Below are 21,176 nucleotides of genomic sequence, written 5' to 3'. Positions count from 1 at the left end.
AAACAGCAAATGAAAAGATGTAAACAGTTAGTAATAGAGTCAGTTGCTAACATTATCAAACACCTGCACTCAGTGCTACCTAGGTAGCAGTAGTACAGCTTCAGGTGAACTGATGTCCATAGTTCGGATCTGCTTTTAACATTTTTCTGTTCCCTCATTAGACAAATTTTCTTACTTGATATAGTGTGTTCTGATTGACCCGTGCTGATGCAGACATTTTGTTGAATGAGTGGTTCAACCTCTTTTTTAACCTGATTAGGTGGCACAGATGGAGCTTCAGAAGGATGGATTGAAGTGTGGGTGAGATGAGCTGGGAACAGCTGTATAGCGGACACTATACCTAGGAAACAGACAAGTGGTAAAATCTTAAGAGTGATTATCATTTAAAATAATGATTAGACAACGTATAAAATAGAGATAGAATAAAAAGAGTAAAGTGAACAATCCAAGCTTGGGTGAGGCAGAGATGGGGTAAGGATAAGCAAGGGAAAAGGAGGGGAGAATGAGGGATAAAGGAGTATGCGAGGCCTTGCATGATTTAGCTTTTTTCTGCATGGGAGATCTTTTTGTAAGTGGGGAATTTTTTTTTTACATATCAAGGGCCCAAGTTTCCACAAGAAAAAAAACGGGCGCCCCTCCGAGCTGGGCGCCCGTTTTCCGCACCTAAAACGGCGCCTAAAAAAGTCCTTGGTATTCTCCACCTACTTACAGGTCTTCTGGCACTCGGCGCAGCCAGCACGAGCTGTGTGGGGGGCGGAGCCAGGTCCCGGCGCTGAAAACAGTGCCGGGACCTCTGCACATGCGCGCTACAGTCGGCACGCAAGTGCAGTAGCTCCAGGCGCCGAACTGTGTGGGAGGGGCCCGAAGCACGCAGCCCCTAGCCCTGGCCCAATGGCCTCACTGGGGCTGCATCAATGAGGCTCCTCCCACGGCCAGCTCTTGCTCCCCCCCCGACCAGACCCAACACTCGCTCCCCCCCACACCCCCCGCCGACCAGACCCGACCCGACCTGATACCCGCGCCCCCCCCCGCCGACCAGACACCCACTCCCCTCCCCGCCCCGACCCGAGACCCGACACCTGCTCCCCCCCCACCCCCCGCCGCCGACCAGACCCGACCCGACACCCGCTCCCCCCCTCACCCCGCCCCGACCCGACACCCGCTCCCCGACCCGAGACCCGACACCCGCTCCCCCCCCCCGCCCCGACCCGAGACCCGCTCACCCCCCCCCGACTGACCCGACCCGCGCTCCTGTTCCCCGACCCGACCCGACCCCCCCCCCCGCTCTCTCTCCTCACCGCCCCCCCCCCCCGTTCTCTCTCCCTCCCCCCTCCATCTCTCTCTCTCTCTCTCCTCCTCCCGCTCAGCGGCATGAACGGCTGCAGAATTCTCCCTGGCTGAAGCACTTTCACACTGGTAGGAAGATGGTTTATTTAATCTTTTCTTGGCTTATAAATGTTTATTCAGGTTGGATTTATTTGTATAATATTTGTAGAAGTATAAATAAGGATTTATTGTCGAATTTAATGAGTTCCCTTCCCCCCCCCTCCCCCCCACCTCGTTCTGGACGCCTAATTTGTAACCTGCGCCTGATTTTTTAATGTGTAGAACAGGTTTTTTCAGTTCTACAAAAATCTTCACTGGCTCCATTCTACTTTAGTTTGGAGTACATTTTCACTGTGGAAACTTTCAAATCAGGCGTCAGTGGCCGGACATGCCCCCTTTTGAAGAAAAAATTCTGTTCTAAACTAGAACTGTTCTACCTGACTAGAACTGCAGAAAAAAAAATGTGGAGAATTGTGATTTCTAAAATAGTCCGTTCTCCACCAGTTGCTCCGAAAAATCAGGCGCGAATCATGTGGAAACTTGGGCCCCAAGAGTGGTCTCACTTTGTATGGGCCTTTCATTTGTCTGTAGGTGGGTCACATTTTTACACAATCAGAGGTAACCAACTCACAGGCTTTGATATGTGTAGCCAATCCCCGGCTCCAAAAGGCTGGAGATGCCTGGAATAATGAGTACCCGAGAGTGAGATATAGGCTGAAATCTAATCAAGGGATTCAGATAGTTTATTTACAGAATTACATCGTTAGGACTGCATTTTGACCCAGATATCTGTATGACCAACTAGGGATGGGCAATAAATGCCTGTGATGCCCACATCCTGAGAATGAATTCGAAAACTACGTTGGTTATGAAGCACTTTGGGATGTCCTGTGAATATGAAAGGCGATATATGAAACAAGTCATTTCTTACTATTTTGCAAAAGCAATTTATATCACAGACTAAGAGACACAGTAGGAATAAAAGGAAAATTAAGCGGGCAACAAAGGAGATAATGTAAGGAATATGGGCAAAAATGTATATATCAAAAATATATATCTTCATATTCATGGTAGACGGACTGGAGTATAAGATAAGGTTAAAATCTTGGTCGGCAGGCAAAAACAGACAATGAGACTAGGATTACAAACAACATAAAGAACAAGCTGCTGTAAGTACACTTAGAATCAATCTAAAGTCAAGGAAGTAATAGGGCCTTTAAAAGGCACAGATGGGGAGGTGGTATCAGCAACAGGAAAAGGCAGATATCCCAAACAATTTCTTTGCATCAGTGTACTGCTGACATCTAGAAATGAGGGCTGACTATTTGGGAAATGAATAAATTTTAATGATAATTTTAATGACAGATAAAGAAGTGATTGAAACTTTGAAGGATAAAACTCTAGCACCGGATGGCGTGCCTAAAAGGATACCTGGGGATTTTCAGGGAATCATTAGAAATGGGAGTTGTATCAAAGGACTAGGGAGAAGGGAACATAACAATTATCTTTTTTGAAAAAAAGGACTGTCGGAAGTTACAAGCCTGGCATCTGTCATGAATAAAGTTATCCTTGGAGGGTATCATGAAACACCTCGTTATCATGACTTTTGGGAGAGGGAGGAGAGTTCATGCTTGACAAACCTGTTAGAATTTTCTGGGGAGGTAATAGAGTTGGTGGATAAAGCGAACTTTATCTATATTGTTTATCTGGACTGCAGCAAAGCCTTTGATACAATACTACTTGGGAAGTTAAACAATCAAAACATTATGGGACAGAAATCGCAGCCTCCCGGGCTTTTCCAATCTGTCACGCTGGAGCTTGACAGATCTTCCGTATCTCCACATCCAGGACATTCACAAGGGAAAGATTGCGGTATTTGCCCATATCTTGCCCAGTGGATGTCCTGAAAACTCTTGCGCCTGATAAAAGCAGGCGCATAGCCTACTTTTACAAGCATAAGAGTTTTAAAACACACAAAAACATAACAAAATAAAATTTAACAAACACATTTTATTGTTAAAAACCCTGCCCACTATGGTAACTTTATTTAAAACCATAATTTAAAAAGCTTTTTAAAAAATCGGATAAATATTTTTTTTTATAAGATATTAATAACTTTAATTTAAATTCATCTTAAATTTTCTATTTTTTACTAGTGTTTTAGTGTTTGGGGTCTGTTTCTCAATCATAATAATGGGATCTCCTACTTACGGAGTTCCCATTATTATGAATGAGAAAATACTGTACCTTGATTGACTGCCAAGAGCCATGTGACTCCAGCTCCAGCTTATGGACATCCCACCGTGCACGTGCTGCAACACGCAGGGAGTGAAGGCCTGAGGACCGGGATCTCGAGTGGGCGCAGCAGGAACAGGTAAGTGCGCAGTTTTTTCCCCTTTTTTCATTGTTTGCCCGCAGGAAGGCCTTCACCGGGATTTCTAGGCCGATAGCTGAGTGCTATATTGAACCCTGAATTGCAGGGGCAGTGTGAACAACAACAATAACTTTCATTTATATAGCACCTTTAACATAGTAAAATATCCCTCAATGCTTCACAGGGCCATTATCAAACAAAATGTGACACCGAGCCACAAAAGGAGATATTAGGACAGATCAAAGAAGTAAATTTTAAAGAACATCTTAAAGGAGTAGCGAGAGATAGAGAGGCGAAGAGAATTCCGGAATTTAGCGAGGGAATTCCAGAGCTTAGGGCCTCGGCAGCTGAAAGCACGGTCGCCAATGGTGGGGCGATTAAAATCAGGGATGCACAAGAGGCCAGAATTGGAGGAATGCAGAGATCTCGAAGGTTGTAGGGCTGCAGGGGGTTACAGAGTAGGGAGGGGCGAGGCCGTGGAGGGATTTGAAAACAAGGATGAGAATTTTAAAATTGAGGCTCTGTTGGACTGGAAGCCAATGTAGTTCAGCGAGCACAGGGGCTGATGGGTGAACGGGATTTGGTGCGAGTTAGGATATGGGCAGCAGAGTTTTGGATGAGCTCAAGTTTATGGAGGGTGGAAGATGGGAGGCCGGCCAGGAGAGCTTTGGAATAATCAACCCTAGAGGTAACACAGGGATGGATGAAGGTTTCAGCAACAGATAAGCTGAGGCAGGGTCAGTGTCACGCGATTTTATAGTGGTGGTAGTAAGCGGTCTTGGTGATGGCGTGGATATGTGGTCGGAAGCTCATCTCGGGATCAAATACGACACCTAGATTGCGAACGGTCTGGTTCAGCCTCAGGCAGTGACTGGGAAGGGGGATGGAATCAGTGATTAGGGAACAGAGTTTGTGGTGGGGACCCAAGGCAATGTCTTTGGTCTTCCCAATATTTAGTTGGAGGAAATTTCTGCTCATCCAGTACTGGATGTCAGAAAAGCAGTCTTGATAATTTAGACAGTAGAGGGATCGAGAGAGGTGGTGGTGAGTTAGAGCTGGGTGTCGTCAACGTACTTGTGGAACCTGATGTGTTTTAGGATGTTATCACAGAGGGGCAGCATGTAGATGAGAAATGAGGGGGGGCCAAGGATAAATCCTAGGGGAACACCAGAGGTAATGATGTGGAGGTGGGAAGAGAAGCCGTTGCAGGTGATTCTCTGGCTACGATTAGATAGATAAGAATGGAAGCAAGCGAGTGCCATCCCAACCAGCTGGACGATAGAAGAGAGGCGTTGGAGGAGGATGGAGTGATCAACCGTGTCAAAAGCTGCAGACAGGTTGAGAAGGACAAGGAGGGATAGTTTACCACAGTCATAATCACATAGGATGTCACTTGTGACTTTGATAAGGTAAGTTTCAGCACTGTGGCAGGGGGAGGAAACCTGATTGGAGTGATTGAAATATGGAGTTCCAGGAAAAATGCACGGATTTGGGAGGAGACAGCAACAGCAAGAACTTGCGAGGAAAGGGAGGTTGGGAATGGGGCAATAGTTTGCAAGGTCACAGGGGGCAAGATTGTTTTTTTTGAGAAGAGTAGTGAAGATGGCAGATTTGAAGGGAAGGGGGACAGTACCAGAGGAGAGAGAACCATTAAAAATACCAGCTATCATGTCCAGGAAGAGACGTTGGGTGGTCAGTAGTTTGGTGGGAATAGGGTTGCAGGAGTAGAAGGTGGGTCTCATGGACAAGATGAGCTCGGAGAGGGCATAAGGGGAGATAGGAGAGAAACTAGAGAAAGATGCAAATTCAAGGCTAGGGCTGGGGGAACCTTAGAGGAATTTTGGCCCAGTGGGCTAGAGGAAGGGAGGGATGTGGCAGAGGCAGCTGAATAGATGGTCTCAATCTTAGTGACAAAAAAGTCCATGTGCTCCTCGCACTTGTTGCTGGAGGTGAGAGTGGAGGAGGCAGGGATGAGGGGAGGTGGAGAAGGCAGGGAAGAGGGGAGGGTGGAAGAGGCAGGGAAGAGGGGTTTAAGAACACAGTTTGTAATGGAGAACAGAGGCCGGTGGTTATCTTTGCATCCCAGGATGATCCTGGAATAGTGAACAGTTTTGGCAGAGGAGAGCAAGACCCGAAAGCGCTTTATATGGTGCTGAATTGCTAAACCAGTTGACCGCCATAAACGTTCAAGTCTGCATCCCTTGAGCTTAAGATGAGGGCCGTACAGGGGGAATGATCAAGGTGAGAGACAGTAATGGTTTTAATGGGGACAAGGGCATCAAAGGTGGAGGTGAGGGTGTGATTGAGCAAATCGGTAGTTGTAGAAAGGTCGTGGTGAATGGAGGGCCAAAGGCTGGAAAGTTGGGAATTTAAAAGTGCAGTTGCAAGTGACGTGGGTGAGAGTTTTTTCCAGGAGCAGACATAGAAAGAAGTGGGGTTGAGAGGTGGAAGGGGGCTGTGGGTAGAGAGCAATACAAAGAAGTGATCAGAGATGGCCTTATCTGTGATTGACATGATGGGCATAGCAAGGCCACATGAAATGGCAAGGTGAAGGGGTGGCCGTGAATATGGGTGGGGGAGTTTATATGGAGGGAGAAATTAGGGGAAGATAGGAGGGCAGTGAACTTAGGAGAGAAAGCATGATGATTTGAGTTGGAAGTTGAAATCTTCAAGGATGAGAAGTCGCTTGGTGCAGAGGCTGTGGGAGGAAAGCCACAAAGATATCTCGGTGAGAAATTTGGCGTGGTATTTGGGTGAACTCTGTTATACTGTATCTTCTGACACAATCTGTGATACCCGGGACATAAACTCAGTAATGCACCTGTCCCTTCTAGTTTCCGTCTAATGTATTGTCTTACCTTTCTGTTGTGTTGTGTGTGATGGGAACCTTTGGTGGTTTGAGATATTTAATGGCATTGGGGAACATTTGCTCTCCAAGTTCACAGGGATTGGATTTCCATCAGACTTGAGATCCTCTGTCTCCAGATAAAGCTTCTTATTGAGAGGTAGCTTGTGATCATAGTGCACCTGAGGGCAGTCCAGAGTGACATCAGTCGAAGACAATGAAACCCCTTGAAGATTTTATTCATATTAAACAATTACAAACTCTATTCACAGTACTCTACATGAATACTAACTATGCGCTGCATCAAATATTAATCTGTACTAGGTCTATACAATGATAACTTTATATAATAAATATTATTTAACAATTATCTTTAGTACTGCACATTTAGCTTAACAAGTTAAACCAGTTCAGTGGTATAGACATATTGGGGGTAATTTTAGCCCCCCAAAATGGCTGGGTTTGGGTCAGGTGGAAGGTTAAAATGTTAAAAATCTGTAACAAGAACCCAACACGCCTCGAATCCGCCCACTTCCGGTTTTAACGGAGGTGGGACGAGGGGCAGGTGACCAATCTGCTCTGGGTAGGGGAGTTTATAGGGAGAAATTAGGGGAAGATAGGAGGGCAGTGGGTCCGTCACTGAAACCTTTTACGGAGGCTGAGTGTTGCAGAGCCACCTAGTGATGTAATAAGTATAAAGCCATGTGCTCTGCAAAGTTCTACCTGGGAGCCATGTTGTGCAAGTGTGTGTGTTTACAGTGTCTCAAGATATCAGAGATTGTCAATGAGGATGCGATTTTCGGATTCCCTAGCTGAAATTTTTGTTGGAGGATAATCCTGCCAACCGATGGAGAGACTGTTAGAGGTTTTTGTTTTGCAGAAAAGCTTAAAAATTCGAAGTAAATTTCAAGCACACGTGGCTGAACTGCCAACATTGCCAGAGTCCAGATGGCCATGCCTATAGGAATAATAAGGCGCTTGGGTGAGTTCCATCATGACCGAGAGAATTTTGGAGCATATGTAGAGCGGCTAGAAGTGTTTTTCACCGTGAATACTCTTGTTTGAAGTCCTCGATGATGTAAACCGTGACCAGTCAGTTTTAGAAAGGAAACAGACTATTTTCTTGACTGAAGAAGGCCCCGAGGTGTATGAAAGCCTGAAAAATATATTTTCTTCTGCCAAGGAGGACACACCATTGACGGAGTTTCCAGCACCACAGTCCTGAGCCCCGGAAATGGCTGAAAGTTATCGTTTTGGAACATGTGATCAATTAAATGACGAGAGTATCAGTGAGTACATTGTAACTTTAAAAAAGCTATTCACTCATTGTCATTTTGGAAACTTTCAGGACCAAGCATTGCATGATTGCTTTGTTTGTGAATTGAAAAATGAACAAATCAGAAGTAAATTGTTGACAACCCCTAACTTGACTTTTTATTTAGCTTAACAGACAGCTATGTCAATGAATATGGCCGACCAATACTCCCGAGAATTTTGCACCATTTCCAGTCGTCAGACAACCGAGGTGAATCAGCTGCAGGCTAAAAGTAAAAGGCAGTTGGCCTCAAGGTCTCAGCAACTGACCAAGGTAACAGAGCATTGAAGTCATGCTATCAGTGCCTTGGACAACATATCACTCAAAACTGTCCATATGTAAAGACAGAGTGTTTCTACTGCAATAAAACTGGGAGTCTTGCGAAGGCGTGCCGAAAGAAGAGTAAACCGACTGGCAATGCTAGAAGTAGAAATCGTCAGACACTACATAGCGTTGAAGAGAAGCAGCAGAATGAGGAGTTTCTGGAGATTCACGTCATAAGGAGCACAAAGATATCTAACAGTGATTCGTGAAGTATTGTCATCCAAGTAGACGTCGCAGGAACCAGGATATCCATGGAAATCGTCACTGGTGTATCCGTGAGCTTAGTACGGGAATCGCTATATCGCGACAAATTGCGTGATAATCGACTAGAGAAATCGAAGATAGACCTGCGAGAATACTCAGGAGAGCAAATCCCTGTAGTAGGAAGTTTCACCATACCAGTGAAATATAAGGATCAGTATCAGAGCTTGCCTCTCATAGTAATGGCAGGAGACAAGCCTGCCTTGATAGTTAGAAATTGGTTGGGATCACTGAAGCTGGATTGGAATGAGATTTTTCGTGTGGAAGTGAAATCAAGCAGTATCCGAAGGTGTTCTGCGAAATAGGCAGTCCGATCCAAGACTTTGCGACAAGTGTCAGAATGCAGAAGGACGCAAGACCAGTTTACTGCAAGCCACATCTCGTACCTTACACATTCAAGGAGAAAGTTGAGCAAGAACTCAAAAGATTAGAAACTGAGAACATTATCTCTAAGGTAGATCTGAGTAATTGGGCTACACTCATTGTTGTTGTACCTAAGTCAGATGGTATGGTAAGGTTGTGTGGTGATTATAAGGGAACCGTAAACCAGGTTCTAGAGTATAATCTCCACAATATGTTGCCAAATGTGGAAGATTTTTTCACAATGCTGACAGGTGGCCAGATCTTTTCAAAGTTTGATATGGCATTGAATGAAATGCTCAAATGTCCAGAGAAGCACAGAGTACGAGTGACTGCTCACAAGAGTGAGATGTTTCAAAACTCAGTGGAGTACTTAGGGCACAGAGTAGACAAAGATAGTTTAAATCCAACCAAGGGAAAGCTGGATGCAATCAGAAATGCACCCACTCCCAAAAATGTCTCTGAACTTCAATAATTTTGGGGTCTTTTGAATTATTACGGAAAGTTCCTCCCACATTTGGTTACAGTGACTGAGCTGATGAGAAAACAGATCCCTTGGAAGTGGTCAAAAGAATGCGACACAGCATTCAAAGAGTGTAAAAGCCAGTTAGTGGAGTATCATGTTAGTTCACTATGACGTATCTAAAGAGATCAAGCTAGCATGTGATGCCTCTCCATATGGCGTTGGAGCAGTGATCTCTCATGTACTAGATAGTGGGGAGGAGAGACCAATTTCTTTTGCTTCACACACTCGCTGTGAGCATATTTATGCGCAGATCGAATGGGAAACTTGGCATTAATTTTTGGGGTCAAGAAGTTTCACAAATACTTATTTGGTCGTAAGTTTATTATAGTTACTGACCATAAGTCCCTGACAATAATCCTCCATCCAAAGTCCCCAGTTCCAACCTTAGCTGCAGCCCAAAAGAAAGAAAAAAAGAAAGACTTAGCTTTATATAGCGCCTTTCATGACCACCGGACATCTCAAAGCGCTTTACAGCCAATGAAGTACTTTTGGAGTGTAGTCACTGTTGTAATATGGGAAATGTAGAGATGGGCTTTGATTTTGTCAGCATATACGTATGACATTGCTTACAGACATTGCTTTCAGATGATCGCAGTAATGCTGATGCTATGTTCAGGTTGCCATCCCCATCACAAGTTTCACCCAATAGGGAAGAAGTATTCTATTTCTATTGATCAGCTGCCAGTCACAGCTGAAAAAATTGGTAGGGCAACCAAATGTGACCCAGTTATGTCACATAGCAAGTTACATAGCAAATAGATGGCCAAACCAGGTATCAGAGGAAGATATTCATCCATACTTTGTTCATGGGAATTAATTGTCAGTGGATAAAGATTGTACCATGCGAATAGCAAGAGTGGTTATCCCAAATAGGTTCAGGTCCAAATTATTCGGAGATCTTCATGACCAGCACCTGGGAATGTGCTTGACTAAGAGTTTTGCACGCAGTTACTTATGGTGGCCAGGTTTAGATAAAGAGATGGAGTACATCGACAGTCAATGTACAAAATGTCAATTGGTGAGCAAGAAACCACCATTAGTACCATTACAGTCATGGAAATGGCCTCTCAGGGTATGGCAAAGGTTACACGTAGATTTTGCTGAACTCGAAGGGCAGCAATTGTTCATAGTGATAGATAGTCATTTGAAATGGGTAGAGGTGTTTCGGATGCGGATAATATCAAGTAAAACACTAGACAATTTGAGAAGATTGTTTTCTTCATACGGCCTCCCAGAAGAAATTGTGTTTGATAATGGGCCACAATTTTGTTCAGAAGAGTTTGCATAGTTCATGAGCAGAAATGGTGTGAAACATAACAAAGTTTCACTGTACCATCCTGCTTCAAATGGTGCAGCAGAGCGCACAGTACAAATAGTCAAACATGCCCTCATCAAGGAAATGTTGGCTCCTAATCCAAAGAAATGTCAGTTGTTGTTGCACGACAAACTGTCAAATTTTCTGATTACTTATACTCCTGATACCACTACTGGTAGAAAACCAGCAGTGTTGTTTCTCAAACGACAGCCACAAATCAGGTTCTCATTGTTAAAGCCAAACTTGGCACAGTCAGTAGAAGAGAAACAATCAAGGCAGAAAGAGAGTTATGATAAAGATAGAATAAGAGAGAGAAGTGTGAAGTTGAACCATCACCATAAATAGTTAAAGTATTACCAGGAAGAGTAGTGAAGATATGTGGCCCTCGCGCATATTTGGTCAAGATGTTTGATCATGAAAAGCTTAGGTTTGTTCACATTGATCATATCTTACCTACAGATGTGGAAGTAGTTGAAAGTTGAGATGATTCAATTTATTCTGATGAGTCAAATAGTCTAGTTACAAGCAGAGTACCAGTAGCAAATCCTACATCAGATGTATTCGAAATAAGACCAAGAGAAAGTCAGAATTTGAGTCTGAGTCAGGCAGACAAACAGTCTGAAAGTGTAGAGAATCCAAATGTAGATCAAGGGTTGCCCTTGGAGAAAAACTCTCCTCAGGCTCAGTCTAGAATGAGTCAAACTCCTACAACAAGATTGGAAAGTTCTGTTCAAGAAAGAAGGTATCCTCTTCGAAACAGAAAACAATTGGTTAAGTTTAATCTTTAAATATAGAAAATAAGTTCATTTCTTTTGTTTGTGTTACAGAATTCTATAGTAAAAGTTGGAAACATAAAATGGGTTCCATTTGAGAAATGTATACCAAGAGTTGTTTATAATGTGCAAGTTATGTACAATGATTATATGTTATGATTAACTTCTTCAATAAGTGTTGTAGAGCCACCTAGTGGATGACTAATAGCAATAAAGCCATGTGCTCTGCATAGTTCTACCTGGGAGCCATGTTGTGCAAGTATGTATTCAACATTCAGGAAGGATAGAATAAAAGGAAAAGGAGGTGGGGTAGCATTGCTGGTTAAAGAGGAGATTAATGCAATAGTTAGGAAAGACATTAGCTTGGATGATGTGGAATCTATATGGGTAGAGCTGCAGAACACTAAAGGGCAAAAATCGTTAGTGGGAGTTGTGTACAGACCTCCAAACAGTAGTAGTGATGTTGGGGAGGGCATCAAACAGGAAATTAGGAGTGCATGCAATAAAGGTGCAGCAGTTATAATGGGTGACTTTAATATGCACATAGATTGGGCTAGCCAAACTGGAAGCAATACGGTGGAGGAAGATTTCCTGGAATGCATAAGGGATGGTTTTCTAGACCAATATGTCGAGGAACCAACTAGGGGGGAGGCCATCTTAGACTGGGTGTTGTGTAATGAGAGAGGATTAATTAGCAATCTCATTGTGCGAGGCCCCTTGGGGAAGAGTGACCATAATATGGTGGAATTCTGCATTAGGATGGAGAATGAAACAGTTAATTCAGAGACCATGGTCCAGAACTTAAAGAAGGGTAACTTTGAAGGTATGAGGCATGAATTGGCTAAGATAGATTGGCTAATGATACTTAAGGGGTTGACTGTGGATGGGCAATGGCAGACATTTAGAGACCGCATGGATGAATTACAACAATTGTACATTCCTGTCTGGCGTAAAAATAAAAAAGGGAAGGTGGCTCAACCGTGGCTATCTAGGGAAATCAGGAATAGTATTAAAGCCAAGGAAATGGCATACAAATTGGCCAGAAATAGCAGCGAACCTGGGGACTGGGAGAAATTTAGAACTCAGCAGAGGAGGACAAAGGGTTTGATTAGGGCAGGGAAAATGGAGTACGAGAAGAAGCTTGCAGGGAACATTAAGGCGGATTGCAAAAGTTTCTATAGGTATGTAAAGAGAAAAAGGTTAGTAAAGACAGTTCCCAATGTTGGGGAAGTCCAGAACCAGGGGTCACAGTCTAAGGATAAGGGGTAGGCCATTTAGGACCGAGATAAGGAGAAACGTCTTCACCCAGAGAGTGGTGAACCTGTGGAATTCTCTACCACAGAAAGTAGTTGAGGCCAATTCACTAAATATATTCAAAAGGGAGTTAGATGAAGTCCTTACTACTCGGGGGATCAAGGGGTATGGCGTGAAAGCAGGAAGTGGGTACTGAAGTTTCATGTTCAGCCATGAACTCATTGAATGGCGGTGCAGGCTAGAAGGGCTGAATGGCCTGCTCCTGCACCTATTTTCTATGTTTCTATCTATGTATGTTTACTGTGTCTCAAGATATCACACTGAGTGATTACATTTTTACAGAGATTCTATCTTTAACCCATGTCGGAAACCCAGCAGTTAAATGGAGGTGAGAAGAGTTGGATCCATCAGATAAGTGATTTTACAGCATTGCTTGTGGACCAAAAGGAGCAGGAGTATTTCCTCTTGGCCCAACAAGATAACCTGTAGAACCCACCCCCCCACCTCCACGATCTCTCCCCAAACAGCTCCCCATCACCAACACCCTCAAACTCCCCCGTGATCTCCCCCAACCGCCTCATCTCCCTCCCCGATCTCTGACCCCCTCCGATCTCTCCCGAAGCCCCCCGATATGCAACTCTTCCCCCCACCGACTGCCCCCATCTCTCCACGATCTCCAACCCCTGTCCTATCTCTCTCCAACCCCCTGTGCTCCGCCTCTATCTGATCTCCCCGACCCCCCTGTGATCTCTGCCCCCAACAACCATGAAATGTACTTGATCCTGGGCTGTGGCCCTTTCTGGAGCATTCCCCGCCCAACAGCCAGCCAAGCCTGTTAATCAGGCTGGCTTCCAATCGGGAAATCTGTTAAAAAACACGCCACCATGAAGTTAAAACTCCATGGTGTTCAGGAAATCCCGCACTTCAGTATTTCCCGACCATAACTCATCTCCCCATCACGGAAACCTGGCCACAGTAAATATCAGACCATTAGTCCAACTAGATATGTAGGACCAAGTCAGAGATTTCTATTTATTTTCTCTGTGAGCATATGTACCTGTCCCCTTGCTTACACAGTGCAAAGTTTATGCATTTATCCTTTTTACACACTTGCTCACCATGTGAGTATAACATTTGTAAATATAAATGAGTCTTTTGCATTTTCTCACCTCAAGGTTCTTAACATCAATACAAAATAATTGTGTGGGACAGACATCCTTATTGCTCTCCAATATTCTCTGCTAAAATAAAGTAATTTGAAAGATATTAAATGGCAGCTTTAATCTCATTGTAAGAATATATTTATAATACAAAATTTGCAGAGGATTTATACTGCTGCAATAATACTTTTACAAAATTTTTTTAATAAAGTATTTACATTCTTGTGAACCTACAGTTGCCTATCAATCCTACAAAACATTTTCAGAATGTAAATTCGGAGACCTGACACTAGACTGTAGGATATTAGTATTTGGATGCTTAAAGTGCTTGAAATTGCTCTCTCTGATATTTTATTTTTAAATGGATTAACTCTGCTAAAATAGTGGAGAGTGGAATTTCAGGTGCATGAAGGGACACCATGGCCACCGCAGAGCTCCGCATTTGCCAATGTAATGACATTCACTTATAGGGAGAATGGAATTGACTGTAGTTTGGGTCTCAGTGAACCAATCCAAACCTACCCTATGAGAAAGCTAAGCCGAAAACTTTCCTCGTACTATTTAGTAATATGCAATGTGACATTTAACATTCTAGCAGGAAGTCAAGTAATAACTTGAAAAACCCTAGCATAAATCTGTCTTATGATAGCTTTTTTCTCTTTCACTTGATATTCCTGCATCTGTTCTAGGCTATCCACCTTAACTGTTGTAAGGCATAGGCTGGGCTATTGGTTTCTCTTGGCCAGGTCTATCATGTTTGTCCCCCTTGACAATGAAATTTCAGCAATGAGATTATCAAATAGAGTTGGAAGACCATAACATGGAGAATTGTAACCCCTCAGCTCTTGCAATGCAGTCTTAAATTCTTCTCCCCATATTTGTTGTTAGACCAAGAAATAAAGGGGGCAAAATTGGGTGCCTTTACACCTCCCGTTAGCGTCCCAAATGGCTTTACGACCGGGCGAGGTGATGACATTGAGCACCGCCATATTCGTCCTTCGCCTGGAGAACGTGACGTCATCAGCATATATAGCGCCCCGGGCCCGAAATTGCCTCCCGCCCCCTGCAGCAGCACGGGCGGAAACACCGTCAGCTGCAGGAGGCATGCATCGGGCGGCCGGCTGCTTCGGGGGCGATGTTTAAAGGCGAGGTGGCCGAGGTAAGTAAAAAAAAAACACGTATCTTTTTTCTTCCAGCTTTTTTTCGCAGATTCCTGCCCGCAATCGATCAGCCCGGTGTGCAGCGCTGCTCCACTCATCGCCCCGCCTGCTACCGATTGCGCTCCAGGAAATGCAGCGTTTGATTTAGCGTCCACTGCCACCTTGGAGCGCAAACGGCAATTTTTTTTTAAAGTCTGAAATCGTTGGTGCCTGGCACTAACTTTTCAAACATTTAAAAATTAGCCCTCCAAATGGAGCGATAGTGAATTTCTCCCCCAAATGCCCTGAAATTTCAGGGCTCTCCTGGTTTCCTTCCATAACTTTGCCATTTCTTTTTTTTAATTCGTTCTAGGATGTGGGCGTTGCTGGCATTTATTGTCCATCCCTAACTGCCCTTGAGAGCACTCATCCAGGCAAGTGGAGAGTATCCCATCGCACTCCTGACTTGTGCCTTGTAGATGGTGGAAAGGCTTTGGGGAATCAGGAGGTGAGACACTTGTCACAGAATACCCAGCCTCTGACCTGATTTTGTTGCCACAGTATTTATGTGGCTGGTCCAGTTAAGTTTCTGGTCAATGGTGACCCCCAGGATGTTGATGGTGGGGGATTCGGTGATGGTAATGCTGTTGAATATCATGGGGCAGTGGTTGTCATGGGGCTTGTTGAAGATGGTCATTGCCTGACACTTGTGTGGCACGAATGTTATTTGCCACTTATCAGTCCAAGCCTGAATGCCGTCCAGGTCTTGCTGCATGCGGGCATAGAATGCTTCATTTTCTGAGGAGTTGCAAATGGAACTGAACACTGCAATCATCAGCGAACATCCCCACTTCTGACTTAATGATGGAGGGAAGGTCATTAATGAAGCAGTTGAAGATGGTAGGGCCTAGGACATTGCCCTGAGAAACTCCTGCAGTGATGTCCTGGGGCTGAGATGATTGGCCTCCAACAACCACAATGCGAGGAGTATTCGAATAAGGTGGACGAATTAACTGTGCAAATAGCAGTTAACGGATACGATGTGGTTGGCATCACGGAGTCATAGCTCCAGGGTGACCAAGGCTGGGAACTCAACATCCAAGGGTATTCAACATTTAGCAAAGATAGACAGAAAGGAAAAAGAGGCGGGGTAGCATTGCTGTTTAAAGAGGAAATTAATGCAATTGTAAGGAAGGACATTAGCTTGGATGATGTGGAATCGGTATGGGTGGAGCTATGGAATACCAAAGGGCAGAAAACGCTAGTGGGAATTGTGTACAGACCTCCAAACAGTAGTAGTGATATTGGGGAGGGCATCACACAGGAAATTAGGGGTGCATGTAATAAAGGTGCAGCAGTTATAATGGGTGACTTTAATATGCATATAGATTGGGCTAACCAAACTGGAAACAATACGGTGGAGGAAGATTTCCTGGAGTGCATAAGGGATGGTTTTCTAGACCAATATGTCGAGGAACCAACTAGGGGGGAGGCCATCTTAGACTTGGTGTTGTGTAATGAGAGAGGATTAATTAACAATCTCATTGTGCGAGGCCCCTTGGGGAAGAGTGACCATAATATGGTGGAATTCTACATTAGGATGGAGAATGAAACAGTTAATTCAGAGACCATGGTCCAGAACTTAAAGAAGGGTAACTTTGAAGGTATGAGGCGTGAATTGGCTAGGATAGATTGGCGAAAGATACTTAAGGGGTTGACAGTGGATGGTCAACGGCAGACATTTGGAGACCGCATGGATGAACTACAACAATTGTACATCCCTGTCTGGCGTAAAAATAAAAAAGGGAAGGTGGCTCAACCGTGGCTATCAAGGGAGATCAGGGATAATATTAAAGCCAAGGAAGTGGCATACAAATTGGCCAGAAATATCAGCGAACCCGAGGACTGGAAGAAATTTAGAACTCAGCAGAGGAGGACAAAGTGTTTGATTAGGGCAGGGAAAATAGAGAACGAGAGGAAGCTTGCAGAGAATATTAAAATGGACTGCCAAAGCTTCTATAGATATGTAAAGAGAAAAAGGTTAGTAAAGACAAACGTAGGTCTGCTGCAGTCAGAATCAGGGGAAGTCATAACTGGGAACAAAGAAATGGCAGACCAATTGAACAAGTACTTTGGTTCAGTATTCACTAAGGAGGACACAAATAATCTTCCGGATATAAAAGGGGTCAGAGGGTCTAGTAAGAAGGAGGAACTGAGGGAAATCCTTATTAGTCGGGAAATTGTGTTGCGGAAATTGATGGGATTGAAGGCCAATAAATCCCCAGGGCCTGATGGTCTGCATCCCAGAGTACCAAAGGAGGTGGCCTTGGAAATAGCAGATGCATTGACAGTCATTTTCCAACGTTCCATAGATTCTGGATCAGTTCCTATGGAGTGGAGGGTAGCCAATGTAACCCCACTTTTTAAAAAAGGAGGGAGAGAGAAAACAGGGAATTATAGACCGGTCAGCCTGACATCGGTAGTGGGTAAAATGATGGAATCAATTATTAAGGAAGTCATAGCAGCGCATTTGGAAAGAGGTGACATCATAGGTCCAAGTCAGCATGGATTTGTGAAAGGGAAATCATGCTTGATAAATCTTCTGGGATTTTTTGAGGATGTTTCCAGTAGAATGGACAAGGGAGAACCAGTTGATGTGGTGTATTTTGACCTTCAGAACGCTTTCGACAAGGTCCCACACAAGAGATTAATGTGCAAAGTTAAAGCACATGGGATTGGGGGTAGTGTGCTGACGTGGATTGAGAACAGGTTGGCAGACAGGAAGCAAAGAGTAGGAGTAAATGGGTACTTTTCAGAATGGCAGGCAGTGACTGGTGGGGTACCGCAAGGTTCTGTGCTGGGGCCCCAGCTGTTTACACTGTACATTAATGATTTAGACGAGGGGATTAAATGTAGTATCTCCAAATTTATGGATGACACTAAGTTGGGTGGCAGTGTGAGCTGAGAGGAGGATGCTATGAGGCTGCAGAGTGACTTGGATAGGTTAGGTAAGTGGGCAAATGCATGGCAGATGAAATATAATGTGGATAAATGTGAGGTTGGCCACTTTGGTTGTAAAAACAGAGAGACAGACTATTATCTGAATGGTGACAGATTAGGAAAAGGGGAGGTGCAACGAGACCTGGGTATCATGGTACATCAGTCATTGAAGGTTGGCATGCAGGTACAGCAGGCGGTTAAGAAAGCAAATGGCATGTTGGCCTTCATAGCGAGGGGATTTGAGTACAGTTGTACAGGGCCTTGGTGAGGCCACACCTGGAGTATTGTGCACAGTTTTGGTCTCCTAACTTGAGGAAGGACATTCTTGCTATTGAGGGAGTGCAGCGAAGGTTCACCAGACTGATTCCCGGGATGGCGGGACTGACATATCAAGAAAGACTGGATCAACTGGGCTTGTATTCACTGGAGTTCAGAAGAATGAGAGGGGATCTCATAGAAACATTTAAAATTCTGACGGGTTTAGACAGGTTAGATGCAGGAACATTGTTCCCAATGTTGGGGAAGTCCAGAACCAGGGGTCACAGTCTAAGGATAAGGGGTAAGCCATTTAGGACTGAGATGAGGAGAAACTTCTTCACCCAGAGAGTGGTGAACCTGTGAAATTCTCTACCACAGAAAGTTGTTGAGGCCAATTCACTAAATATATTCAAAAAGGAGTTAGATGTAGTCCTTACTACTAGGGGAATCAAGGGTTATGGCGAGAAAGCAGGAATGGGGTACAGAAGTTGCATGTTCAGCCATGAACTAATTGAATGGCGGTGCAGGCTCGAAGGGCCGAATGGCCTACTCCTGCACCTATTTTCTATGTTTCTATGTAACCCTCTTCCTTTGTGCTAGGTATGACTCCAGCCAGTGGAACGTTTTCTCCCTGATTCCCATTGACTTAAGGCTCCTTGATGCCACACTCGGTCAAATGCTGTCTTGATGTCAGGGCAGTCACTCCCACCTCACATCTGGAATTCATTTCTTTTGTTCAAGGCTGTAATGAGGTCTGGAGCCGAGAGGTCCTGAGCATTGGTGAACAGGTTATTGGTGAGTAAATGCCGCTTGATAGCAGTGTCAAATACACCTTCCATCACTTTGCTGATGATTGAGAATAGACAGATGGGATGGTAATTGGCCGGATTGGATTTGTCCAGCTTTTTGTGGACAGGACATAACTTGGCAGTTTTCCACATTGTCGGGAAGATGCCAGTATTGTAGCTGTACTAGAACAGCTTGGCTAGAGACGCGGCTAGTTCTGGAGCATAAGTCTTCAGCACAACAGCTGGGATATTGTCAGAGCCCAGAGCATTTGCTATATCCAGTGTGCTCAGCCGCTTCTTGATACCACATGGAGTGAATTGAATTGGCTGAAGACTGGCTTTTGTGATGGTGGGGACCTCAGGAGGAGGCCGATATGGATCATCCACTCGGCACTTCTGGCTGAAGATGGTTGCAAATGGTTGAGCCTTGTTTTTTGCACTTGCGTGCTGGGCTCCGCCATCATTGAGGATGGGGATATTCATGAAGCCTTCTCCTGTTAGTTGTTTAATTGTCCACCACCATTTATGACTGGATGTGGCAGGACTGCAGAGCTTTGATGTGATCCGTTGATTGTGGGATCGTTTAGCTCTGTCTATAGCATGCTGCTTCCGCTGTTTAGCATGCATGTATCCTGTGTTGCAGCTTCCCCAGGTTTGTACCTCATTTTTAGATATGCCTGGTGCTGCTCCTGGCATGCTTTTCTGCACTCTTCATTGAACCAGGGTTGGTCCCCTGGCTTGATGGTAATGGTAGAGTGAGGGATATGCCGGGCCATGAGGTTACAGATTGTGGTGGAACACAATTCTGCTGCTGTTGATGGCCCACAGTGCCTCATAGATGCCCAGTTTTGAGCTGCGTGATCAGTTCTGAATCTATCCCATTTAGCACAGTGGTAGTGCCACACAATTTGATGGAGGGTGTCTTCAATGTGAAGATGGGACTTCGTCTGCACAAGAACTGTGCGGTGATCACTGCTCGCAATGATGCATCTGCGACAGGTAGATTGGTGAAGACGATGTCAAGTAGGTTTTTCCCTCCTGTTGGTTATTTGGAGATTCTGCCATCTCCTGCTGAAGTTGTAGGGAATCAGTGGTAACTCCATAGAATTTCAGGGTCAGAGATTCTGGTAACTGAGATACTGGCCGGAATTTTGTTCACCTGGGAGGGTTGGGTGCGGCGGTCGGCATGGCAGGTTGGGACCCTGTTCTCCATTTCATGCTCCTCCTCAGAGCGACTTTCCCTTAATGGCACCTATTAAGGCAGGTAGAGTAGTGTTGTCACCTGGTGTGTCACAAGTCACAATTGAGTGAGAGGAGATGGTACAGACAGGGATAGCAGTGTAGACTCCTTGCCAGATGCCGCAGGACGCTCCCAGCTCTGTTCAGCTGCATGCAGACGCTGAGCCTTGGGCCAGCCAGAAAGAGGGCGATCCTGCAGGTGCAGGAGGCTTTGACAGGTTTTGCGACCGTGATGTCAGCAAATATGTAGAGAATGGAGGAGTCCATCTCCAACATTGTCGCAGGCAATGGCGACTGTAGCCTCTTCCATGGAAAGGCTGGCCACCTGCACGGAGCAGCTAATGCACCATTCACATGAGCACATGTTCTCTATGGAGAATAGATGGCAGAGGCTCATAGACCTCCTGTCTAGGAGGGATCTCAACGTAGAGCTGGGTCCTCATGGCACCACTGCTGTGCAGCAAGGTACTCTCCAGCTCCTTGCTAGCAGGGAAATGCGGGTGGCCCAGGAGAGGGATGACGGTGAGAAGGGACATGGAAGTAGGAGTACCTCTCAAAGCGCTCACACTTCTCCCCCATTCCATCCCCCTCGGGCAGAGCCCCACATGCCTCCTAGGATCGCGATGGCTATGCCTGCCTCTGTACAGTCGAAGGAGGAGCAGACTTTGGCGGGGCCATCACAGGCTCCAAGACCCAGAGGACGTCTGCCAAAAGTGTCTATGCAGTTGCAGCAGGGAAGTGAGCAGGCTGCCTCTACCTCTGCTGAAGCCACACGGGAAGCACCTTATAGAAGCATGTGTAAGAAAAAGATGACACATAAGTAGATGTACAGGGGTAAGCATTTGGATGTTTTAATAACTGTTTGTGTTAAGTTTCTGTTATTTTGATGTCACATATTAAACTATTTATTTTCACCATT

At 44.9% G+C, this 21,176-nt stretch overlaps 1 protein-coding gene across 3 annotated transcripts in view; it reads right to left on the bottom strand.

The window, feature by feature from the left end:
* LOC139278741 (receptor-interacting serine/threonine-protein kinase 2) overlaps window positions 1-21,176 on the bottom strand; it is a 72,678-nt gene that overhangs the window by 13,931 nt on the left and 37,571 nt on the right. For 2 of the 3 annotated variants that reach the window (XM_070897833.1, XM_070897835.1), the window contains 3 exons: window positions 13,843-13,914; window positions 6,559-6,727; window positions 176-340 (listed from right to left, as the gene is read on the bottom strand). In XM_070897833.1, the coding sequence (XP_070753934.1) occupies window positions 176-340; window positions 6,559-6,727; window positions 13,843-13,914 (406 nt within the window). The remainder of the gene's footprint in view (window positions 1-175; window positions 341-6,558; window positions 6,728-13,842; window positions 13,915-21,176) is intronic. The other variant, XM_070897834.1, reaches the window with a different exon arrangement.

This window comes from Pristiophorus japonicus, chromosome 13 (assembly GCF_044704955.1).
Source record: "Pristiophorus japonicus isolate sPriJap1 chromosome 13, sPriJap1.hap1, whole genome shotgun sequence".
NCBI classification, from domain to species: domain Eukaryota; kingdom Metazoa; phylum Chordata; class Chondrichthyes; family Pristiophoridae; genus Pristiophorus; species Pristiophorus japonicus.
The sequence above is the reverse complement of the archived record's forward strand: the minus strand, read 5'-3'. Positions and strand labels throughout refer to the sequence as shown.